Source organism: Zalophus californianus, chromosome 3 (assembly GCF_009762305.2).
Source record: "Zalophus californianus isolate mZalCal1 chromosome 3, mZalCal1.pri.v2, whole genome shotgun sequence".
In the NCBI taxonomy this organism is placed as follows: Eukaryota; Metazoa; Chordata; class Mammalia; order Carnivora; family Otariidae; genus Zalophus; species Zalophus californianus.
Genome location: NC_045597.1, coordinates 130009326 through 130020659, shown reverse-complemented (window position 1 = coordinate 130020659; position 11334 = coordinate 130009326). Strand labels below are relative to the sequence as shown.

The 11334-nt window shown below is 38.7% G+C and overlaps 1 protein-coding gene across 2 annotated transcripts in view; it reads left to right on the top strand.

Moving 5' to 3' along the window:
- The first annotated feature begins 602 nt into the window (after nt 1-602).
- Nucleotides 603-11334, top strand: part of TTC21B (tetratricopeptide repeat domain 21B) — a 74643-nt gene continuing 63911 nt past the window's right edge. For both annotated transcript variants that reach the window (XM_027590858.2, XM_027590857.2), the window contains exons 1-5: nt 603-740; nt 4258-4387; nt 4479-4589; nt 7664-7830; nt 10703-10825. In XM_027590858.2, coding sequence (XP_027446659.2) covers nt 720-740; nt 4258-4387; nt 4479-4589; nt 7664-7830; nt 10703-10825 — 552 coding nt within the window. In that variant the 5' untranslated portion in view covers nt 603-719. The remainder of the gene's footprint in view (nt 741-4257; nt 4388-4478; nt 4590-7663; nt 7831-10702; nt 10826-11334) is intronic.

Below are 11334 nucleotides of genomic sequence, written 5' to 3'. Positions count from 1 at the left end.
TACCATTAGCAGAGAGAAAAAAAATGACTAATTTAAAGCGTATTCTAACAAACAAGGGATTGCAGCAATGTCTGTAGAGCTCAAGAAGCTTATCACCTTTCTGTTAAGAGCTGTGATTTTTCTGCGCCACCTTGCGGCGGTAATACAACTACTACACGTGAAAGTTAAAGGTTTTTCTCTGCGCCGGTCAGGCCTCCAAACAGCCGCATTGCGGAAACTGGCCTCTACACAAACGGGCAGAAAATGGTGTCTTTCTTTGTAGCCAGAGATGGGAAACACTGCTCTTTTTCCTCCCTCCTGCCCTATTTCCTTAGTGCCTTCATTCCAAATCCTCGGGCCCGCCCACCCGCTGTCCTCCTTGGGCCGTTCCGTCGTCTGAAACCCCTTCGCCTTCCGCACCATCAGGTCGCTCCCCCTTTCACACCCGCAGCCCTTCCTCGCGCTCCTCGCTGCACCCCCTCCCCCGCAGCACCTCCTCCTCCGCCGCATCTCCTCTCCCGCAGCACCTCCTCCCCAGCAAATCCTGGCGTTGAGAGCCCGCCCCTTGCCGCCGGCAGCCAATGGCAGCGCGGTCCCGCCCCGCCCCGCCCCTCCCGTCGCGTCCCGGAGCGCGAGCGGGGTTTGGGCCTGGGCTGCGGGCGTCCCTGAGCTCCTGGCTCCTCGGCTAGGCTGTGCCAGGCGCTCGTCCTGGAAGCCTGCGACCCAGCCCCGTGGGAGCCATGGATTCGCAGGGGCTGAAGGTGAGCGGGCCGCGGGCCTGGACGCGAGCTGCCTTTGCCGGTAGCGTGGGGGTCGGGGAGCCTGGGGGGGGGGTGCAGAATTAGCGAGGGCGTTGTTACCCTGCTGTGCTTTTGCTGCCCCAGTTCGCCAGGTGCCCCAGCGTGGCGTGTGGGCCTGTAGCTGCATCACTCGGGCCAACTCCGTGGGCCCTGCTTTAAAATCTTGAGGTCCAGGGCTGCCCGCGCGCCAGGCTGCTAAGAAATCGCCGTTAGGGTGCTTGTCCCACCAGGTTTGTGGTGTGTACTTGTACTTTGTATCCCGTCGGCTCAGAAAGCTTGGTCAACGAATAACACCTACCGCGCCTCCCGGTGCGATTTTTAAGGACTTAATTAAGCAAAGTCATGTCAGTAAACCTGTTGGACGGAAAGGAGCACGGAAAGATTACATGAAAACAAAGACAGAGGCTTGAAAGTGGAAGAGTATTTGGGGGTGATGGTCTTCTCTGTCACTGATCATCTATTAAGCAATTATTTTATGACGGACCACTTAAATGATCTAAAAACGGGCATGAGGCTTGAGAATTACAGGTTTTTCTTGTAGGGGGATAGTCTCCATTTGTTCACTGATTAAGTCGTTCAGCACATGTTGATGGAGCGCTCACTCTGTGTCCACTAGAAGCTGGAGACAGTGATGAGCAGAACTGAACAGTCCCTGCCTTCACAGATTTTACAGTCTAATGCTGGACAAAAACCTTAAATTAACCCAATAAATACTTGTTCGTAAATAAATATGTATTGAGAGCACGCTATATTGCGGCACTATTCTAGGCCCTGAAGATAATCAGCCCTGCGATATTAAAACTAAGAAAAATTCTCCCAGTCTTGGAGCTTACTTTTGAGTAGGGGGAGTCAGACAGGAAGTACAATGTTAGATGGTGATAAGCGGATGAAGGACAATTTCGCAGTGGTAGGGAGCGCTGGCAGCTTTTTTTTTTTTTTTTTGCCTGAGCTGCTGATTTTCTGAAACCTTTCCTCATCTCCTTAATTTTTTTCATCACTTTATCCTTTCCACTACCACCCAAATGAAATCTTTAATAAAAACACTTTCATGCTAAATACAGTTATGTGATTCCTCATCACTTAGACTAGAGGAGCAAATCCGAGGACTTAATATGAGGCCCTGCTAGACCCTACCTTTCTCTCCAACCTCCTCATCCTATAATCTGTTTTACGTGAGACTCTAAAACAGGGAATGGCAAACTTTTCCTATAAACGGTCAAATAGTACATTATCTTGGGTTTTTCAGGCCAGAGTGTCTCTGTCATCTAATCTGCCATTCTAGCTTGAAAGCAGTCATAGACATACTTAAACAAATGAGCACGGCCCTGTTCCAATAAAACTATTTATGGACACTAAAGTTTGAATTTCTTAAAATTTTCACAAGTATCTTTTTCTTCTTTTGCTTTTTTTTTTCTTTTTCCCCCTCAACCATTTGAAAATGTACAAAGCATTCTTAGTTTGCTGCCCGTACAAAGAGATGCAGCAGGCCATAGTTTGCCAGTCCCTGCTCTACAATATAAAATGGCTTTTCAGTCCTCTCCATCCCCACCCCATCCTTGTGTATCGTTGCTGATTTCTTATGTGTGTTGTTGCGGTTACCGTGCCTGGCTAAGTCTTCTGTCTTCCTCAAGGATCTCGAAAGGGAAATAGGGAGAATGTGTATGTGTGGAGGGAGAATGAGGAGTTCACGAGTCAAGAGGCAGTTCTGAAGTCCTCCCGGAGAATCTTTCCCTTAATTTTATTCTTCCATCCTCCCACACCCCAGCCTCATCCTTCGACATCCCTAAAGCACTTTATAAGCTCTTTTCTTGCTTGCATTTACTGCATTGTATTTGTTAGTCTTTAGATTCTAGTCTCAGTTGGAGAATTTAAGCATTTCTGGGTTAGGAACCATATTTTACTCATCTTCACATTCACAGCATCTAGCCCAGTGCCTGGCACTAGTAGGCAGTAAATGTTGGACTGAACAAACCAAGGAGTGGTAAGGTATGGAGAGTAGGCCGTAGGCTAGAGAAACAGAAGAGTCTTACTGGTTAGAATTGGGGGACTGGGCAAACTGGAAGGGGGGATGCCATGACTTGATTTCGGGCTTGGGTAGCAGGGGCAAATGGAAAGATGAATCTGGAGCTTAGATGAGAGGTCTTGATTGGATACTACGTTTTTTACTTCATCAACGTATGGGGTTCAGAGGAACTCATTTTTTTTAGGAGCTTTACAGTATAATGTTATAATTAATCCTCACAATGATTTGTAAATAATTAACAGCCTTTTCACAAATGAGCAAACTAAGGTGCTGTAAGATGGACCAGAAATTTAAAAACAGGTCTTTTCACCTTTAAATCCATGTCCTTTTTATGATACATTTCAGGAGAGTTGTAGGTACTTAAATGCTGAACAGAAGTCCTCAGTTGTGGCAAACTAAAAGGTCATCTGCGATCTTAGGGAAGCGTACTGGAACAAAACTGCACTTTACTGAAGTGTGCTGTGGGGGGCACAGGAACTAGAGAGCAGTAACCACAAGGAGGGAAGCGGAGTAGAAGTTACAGAGAATGTCTAACTGCTCTAGAGAAGCATGTGGACTGTAGCCCTTCAGAGACAACAGACTGTAAAAAAAAAACAAAAACAGTTTAGACACTCATATTTCAATCCTGTCAGTTGCTGCTTCATCCTTATTTCTCGCCCCTGCTGTACCAGCTGCAAGTCAGTAGGTGAGTATGGGATGGCCCAGATTGGTTAATGGAGGTGAATCAGGTATATCTCAGCGATAGTGAATCTGACTTCCCTCTTTGATTAGGTTAGCAACTAAGCCTTACACATGATCCTGAGAAAAAGGTGTAAAGCATAGACCCAATTAATCAGAACTTAGTATCTCCCGGTATTAGTTTTCTGCCATGTAAATCTAAATAAAACAATTTCAGAAAGGACTTAAAGATAGTAATTTCCATTAAGAAACAGCTCAGATCAATTGTTCTTACTGACAGTTATTTGTTGTAGAACTCAGAGAACAAGACAACATTTGACAATGAATTGCTGAATTCAGTTTATTACTTTGTAATGCTATAACAACAAAACAGAAGCAAGATTTTTTAAAAAAGAATCCTATGGTCTCGCAATGGAAGGCTCTTATTATTCCTGTTTTTTGTCTGTTTTCCCATTTTCTAAAACCTTTAAGAAAATGTGGGCAAAGGAAAGGAAAGAGGTGAAAGTAGCCTAATTTCAGTATTATTAACAAACAATTTAGAAAAAGAAGACTGAAATTATTAGGAAACATTGAGTTTTTTTCAAAAATTTTGTGTTCATTGTGTTTTGCATTCCTTACTGTTAAGTGCTAGTCTTTAACAATATTTTCAGGAACTTGGAAGAAAAAAAAATCACATCTAATTTTAGATTATTCAAGATTTTAGGTAAATATCTGTTTCTTAACGGTATTTCAGAACAGCAAAATCTCTTTTAACATTTAGTCCTTATTTCCTTTTAGACTTTGATTAATTACTATTGTCAAGAGAAATATTTCCATCATGTGTTACTTACTGCCAGTGAAGGAGTTAAGAGGTATGGCAATGACCCAGTGTTCAGGTTTTATCATGCCTATGGTACATTAATGGAAGGTACGTGCTAATTATTAAACATGTTCCATACGTTTTTAAATTCTTGTTTTGTAGTATGAACAATTTTTCACATTATAATTTTGATTTTCAGGTAAAACTCAAGAAGCTCTTCGTGAATTTGAGGCTATTAAAAATAAACAAGATGTATCACTTTGTTCTCTAATTGCACTGATATATGCCCATAAAATGAGTCCTAATCCAGGTATAGTATTTAAGTATAAGGCTTAAGACAATTTTTTCTACTCAATTTTGATTTTTCTCAATTACCATTGCACTTAGTCTAATAATACTATATTATAATTTTCTGTAAATACTATTTTATCAATTTGTCTTATCTTCCCTGAGAAGGTTACAAATTTGTCAAGCACAAGAAATACGTGTCTTATATCCCTTTCATATTCCTTATATCTTACAACAGAAGTTTCATTTATATATAGGAATCATTGGAATTAATATCAAGTTGAATGTATATTGGCAGTTATTAAGCAAAGGACAGCCCAAAAGAGATATATGCAGAAATTGCTCTGCAGCAGCCAACTTTATAGCTTATTATGTGCAAATCTATAGCTACATGCAGTTTATCTCTTCCATTGTATCTTAAGCTTCTTCAAGGCCTGTACATATCCCCACAGGGGGCTTGCTAGCTCTTGGAAGATATTCAGTAAATTTTTATCCAGTAGTAGGTTGGGAAATATAAGTAGATGATAGAACTTTATGCATAAACCAGCAATTAAAATTGTGTGAAATGTCAATATATGGTGGATCTTAATGGTGGAAGCAGAATATCATAATTACAGGTAATAAAGAAGAAATAGTATTGTATTCTTTTATATACATTCACTAACAGCTAATGGCATTGTAAATATAGGTCATGTTTCAAATAATTAGATGATAATCAGATGTCACAGAATTTTTTTTTAATATTAGAAAATTTTTTTCCTGAGCAAAGTATCACATACCTCCTTCACCTCACATACACTTGCACAAATGAACAAAAAGTTATTTAAAACATTAATATGTGTAACAAGTAAACAAATCTGATGACTAGATGCTTACTTTCTGCAAGGGATTATGTCAGATATAGTTAGAGAATACAAAAGAATTGTAAAAAGTGGTCCATGACATCAAGTTTATAGTCTAGTGAAGAAAAGAAAATGTAAAACCCACAGAAGTTAAATGCTAATGTTACTATTAAATAAAATTATGAGAAAACAAGTCCATAATTAACTGAAAATGATATGTACTGTTAATCCGTAGAAGGCTGTGGAGGTTTTGTGGAAGATGGGGCCTTAATCTGGTCTTTGAAGGGCAAGTAGGATTTGAATATAAAGCATATTTGTCAGACAGGCTAAATCGATGGGAAATATGTTGAAGGTTCAGGATTAGGCTCTTGTGTGGGTCTCTGATCCAGCAGGAGTGTATTAGGTGGAGCAGAGAATTTGCAGAGAGAGATATAGCCAGTAAATCTAAAAAGCAAATTAGTACAAAATATTTTCCTCTTAGAATCACGTTTTCATTTCATTGGTTATTCTCAACGGGTGTTGGTTCTGTTGGGAAATGTGATTTCCAGGACAGTAAAAAGATGGAGGCAGAAATACTATTTAGAAACACCTGAGTACTGACTCTACTTTCTACCATAGATGATTCTGAGTGGGCTTAAGCTCAGGAGAGACCCAGATGTCCATCAGTATTGCCTAGGAAGGCCCTAGATTGTTCATGTTCATTCTTTCTAAATGCTGACATAAGCCCTGATTATAAAAGGGCTGTCGTGCTTTAAGAACTTGAGCTGATATCTGGTAAGAGCCAGCTTTGTGCTGATGGTGTCACAGCTAACAGATGCCCCACTTGGGACTTGATGGACATCTGGCAGGAAAGTACAAATCCTGCCCCTGCCCTGATGAGTTCTCTTTCTGTATCATGACTATTTAATGAAAACTTACGAAGGTGTTCAAGTGGGTGTGTTGGAGGGTCTTCTTGCCAGGCAATCTGTAGCCTTCCAAAAACAATTTTGTTTCGTGAACTCATAATGTAAGTTTACATTGGTATCATTAGAGATAAAAGGAAGAGATAATACCGTTTTCTGGTATTTCCAGAAAGGTAGTTGGTTAGAATCACAGCCTTCAACTTTGACATTTCTTAAAACTTATTGCATAGCTGATCCATATTCTGATTCAATTCAGGATTTGGATCCAATTGACACTTGTGTCCTAAGTACGTACCTAATAGATTTAATGGTTAAAGTTATTAGAGGTAGACCATCTTTGTAAGGGAGCTGCCAAGCGGTCGGTATTAAACCATGTAAATCAATAGTAATTATATTACCTTTCACTGGGCTATCACAATAGCTAGGAATGTTTACATATTTTAGAATTGGATTAGGGAATTGGGTAATTTGAGCACTAGTTTTGGATTTGCCCCTAATAATTTTAGAATCATTGCTAATTTTTTCAAGTCTTATTATTAAAAAAAATTGGCATATTTAGCCTTTAGATCTTGAGAATGACATAAACTGTAGAACTATAGTGTACATTACAGTGGTCATTAACCACATGGCTGCTGAGTACTTGAAATGTATCTAGTTCGAGAGACTGAACTTAAAATACACATTTAATTCTAATTAAATGTAAATTTAAAATGATAACTTGATTCAGTTATTAGAAAAGTTATGTTTGGAATAGTGAATATTTGAATCTGCTATTTTTAGCTATAACTTTTATGGACTCTTAAGTACAAATCAAGTATTTTTTTATTAAACTTTTTATTGAGAGAGAGAGAGAGCATGAGAGGGGGTGGGGCAGAGGGAGAAGCAGACTCCCTGCTGAGCAGGGTGCCTGACACAGGACTCGATCCCAGGATCCTAAGATCATAACCTGAGCTGAAGGCTGAAGGCTTAACGGACTAAGCCACCCAGGCATCCCAAATCAAGTATTTTTGAAGAAAATTTAGCATCATAATTGAGATATACTTTGTATAAGATACATATGAGATTTTAAAAATTTAATAAAAAAAATCTCAGTTTTCATGTCAATTTTGTGTTGGAATGGTAACTTGGATATATTAGGTTAAATAAAATATATTATTGAAATCAGTTTTGTTTCTTTTTGCTACTTTGATGTGGCTACTAGGAAATTTTAAGTTACAAATGTGGCTTGTATTTTATTTCTGTTAGACAGTGGTGCTATAGAGAGAACTATATTCTGTGCACTGTTAATTGACCCATTATGAACAGTTGATCTAGAATTTAATTTTCATTTAATGCCTCTTTTCCCCTCCTAGATAGAGAAGCTATTCTGGAATCAGATGCCAGAGTAAAGGAGCAACGTAAAGGAGCTGGGCCGAAAGCTTTGTACCATGCAGGCTTATTTCTATGGCACATTGGCCGTCATGACAAGGCGAGAGAGTATATTGACAGAATGATCAAAATGTCAAATGGCAATAAAGAGGTAACTGAGTTTCTTATTTTGAAGTAGATACACTAGTAAAAGAAGCTTATATTTTCAGTAGTATTCCTTGTTATTCTACTCTATTCTCATTTTATAAATAGCTTTATTTTAATATTTTGTAAATATTGTAAATATTACAAAACTATTATAAAAGATTGTAAAAACTTTATCTTGTAAAATTGTGGTTGTCTCACGTTGTTTGTTTTTATGCTGTTTATTAACTCTTTAAAAGATTCCTCCCTGGTTCCTTTCCTCCCTTCCTTCCTTATCTCTTTTTCCTCTCACTTTCCTTATTGAACTCTAGGTACAAGGCACTGATATTTGCACTGTTAGTGATACAAAGATCAGGAATACATAAACTTTACTTACATGGTTGGATCAGTTTAGTAGTGTCATAGAGCACATACCCAGCTAATTCTATGAGAACATTTATAAGTGGTATGAGAGACATGTGATTAAAATATAAAATAATAATTAACAGTTATTGCTCACTTACTTTGTGCTAGGCATTATTCTAAGAATTTAAGGAGAGATTGCATCTATAAGTGTTAGGAGAATGAGGAAGAATTTCTTGAAGGAAGTAGCATTTGAGCTGAAACCTGAAAGATGGATACAGTTTCCAAATGCAAAGATGATGGAAAAGGGAAGCAGTACTCCCAAGGTGGGAAATAATGGAAATAAGAAAAACAAGGAGATGTGTTGGTTCTGGGTACAGTGAGGAGCTCACATTTGACAGAAACACTGGGTGCATAGATAAAGAGGGTGGAAGAAAAGCTTAGGGAGGTGGGTTGGGACAAAGTGAAGGGCCTTGACAGCTAGCTACACATATTTATATCTAATTTGATAGGCAATGGAGAGGTCATTGAGGTTTTTTTTTTTTTTAAGATTTATTTATTTGTCAGAGAGAGAGAGAGAGTGAGCACATGCAGGGGGAATGGCAGACAGAGGGAGAAGTAGGCTCCTCGCTGAGCAGGGAGCCCAATGCGGGACTCAGTCCCAGGACCCTGGGATCATGACCTGAGCTGAAGACAGACGCTTAACCAACTGAGCCACCGAGGCCTCCCCGTTATTGAGGTTTTTAAACATAATTGTGGCAGTGGTATTATTAAGAGTGCAAATTCACAAGACTGATTTAATGATGGTTTATAGGATGAACTGGCCTGGGGAGAAACTAGAGTGCAGCCCCAAAAATGGTAGTACATGCTTTCTGACAGAAGGTTTTGTGAGCCTAAACTAAAATATTGTACCATGGGTATGAGTTTGAAAATTATTAAATACCCACAAGAGCTGTCAACTGATTATAAGTGGCAGGGGCAAGATTTTGAGGTGTCAGATATCAAGGATGTCTCTCTGAGGTCTTAAGCCTAGACAGTTCAGAGACCGTGGTTCAGGTTAACATGAACAGAGACTATTGGGATAAGAAGGTAATCTTGGAGGGGGTAGTATATTTGGTTCCAGACATGCTGTGTTTCCATCTCTGGTAGAACAGTGTGATGGAGATAGTAGATGAGCTTTTGGAAAAAGAAAAGTTTAGATGAGGTATTGGAATAGAAAAAAGGCTGGGCATCATCCACACAGAGACAATAGTTGAAATGATTCAAATACAGAACATTGATCTAGTGAGTAGAAATAGCATTATTTTAGAGGCGCCTGGGTGGCTCAGTGGGTTAAATCTCTGCCTTCGGCTCAGTTTATGATCCTGGGGTCCTGGGATCCAGCCCTGCATCCAGCTCCCCGCTCAGTGAGGGGCCTGCTGTCCCTCTCCCTCTCTTTTTGCCTCCACCCCTGCTCCTACCACATGTGCATGCTTACCCTCTCAAGTCAATAAAATCTTTAAAAAAGAGAGAAATAGCATTGTTTTAGTATTCATATCTTTCTTTTCAAGTGAAATGCAGGGAGGTAAATATAATCTTAAAGATTGATAAGTTTATGAGTTAACCTAGAATTTTTTGATAGAAGAACAGATTGCACAATTTTTTTGGACACTGAAAAGTACAGTAACATGTATCCATCTTCTTTCTAAATCCTAAAAACCTTATAACCTGCTGACTCACTAGCATTTCTGAATGTAAACACCCATGACTTCTTCAGTCTTTGGTTTTTGAGGTCATTTGTCCTTTCCTTTGAAACTCACTGGACTAGTCACAAGGATTAAGATAGTTGCCAGATTATCTTAACTTTTAATATGTATCAAGCAAGACACTTCTGTTTTTCCATCTTAGTTCACTTGGTCTGTTTGCCCAAAAAAGAGGTAATGGATTCTTGTTTGTGTTTTGAATTACATGTTTAACAATTATTTTTTTTTTAAAGATTTTTTTTTTTATTTATTTATTGAGAGAGAGAGAGAATGGTAGAGAGAGCATGAGAGGGAAGAAGGTCAGAGGGAGAAGCAGACTCCCCGCCAAGCAGGGAGCCTGATGCGGGACTCGATCCCGGGACTCCAGGATCATGACCTGAGCCGAAGGCAGTTGCTTAACCAACTGAGCCACCCAGGCACCCCATGTTTAACAATTATTATTAATAATTTACTAATGCTCGCTTCAGCGGCACAAATACTAAAATAATTTACTAGCAAAGTCCCAGGTAAGAATATTGGTTATTTAGGATTAATGGAATGTTTGACAAGTTTCTTAATATTAATATTGAATACGTGGTAACCTTAAGGGCTGAAATACATAACCGTTCCTAAGACTTAGGCTGGAAAGGTTTGAAAACAATTTTACTGAACACTTTTATTATTCATAACATTTTTGACAGAGTGATTTTTTGTTACTCATCACAAAAAAGGATGTTAGGTTTACCTCTTTCATCAACATTTATTTCTTTCATTTCCAATAAAATGAAAGTATGATTAGAATTTTTCATTCTACAGGGACAGGTTTTGAGAGCATGGCTTGATATCACAAGAGGAAAAGAACCTTATACTAAAAAAGCACTGAGATATTTTGAAGAGGGATTACAAGATGGAAATGATATTTTTGCTCTGCTGGGTAAGGTGAGTTGGAGTGAGGGTAAATAAATCATGTTTTAAAGTTTATTCATAATATATTTGAAACCCAACAAAATGAGTAGCTCAAAAAAGATAATAATTGTCATGTTACTTCTTTCAGCTCTCAATTATGGGAGGGACTGGATTTTATTTGTATAGGACAGTGAACAACAAGCTAGAGAGATGTATTCCTTACCAAATTCCTAAATCTTGATTGGTTTTAATTGTTGTTGGTGGTAGTTCCTATATTATTTACTCACTAAACATTTATAGTCTAATATGTGCAAGGCATCACTCTAGATAGTAGGGATACCCTGAAGCAAAATAAAACTTCTTCCTTTTTGGAGCTTATACTCTATTGTTGAAGACAGACAATAAAATAAATAAGTAAACCTCAAAAACTAATGATGTAATGTATGGTGATTAACATAACATAATAAAAAATAAATGAATAAGTTATGTAGCGTATTAGAAGGTGATAAGTGCAATGGAAAAATAAATCAGGTAAAGGGGAG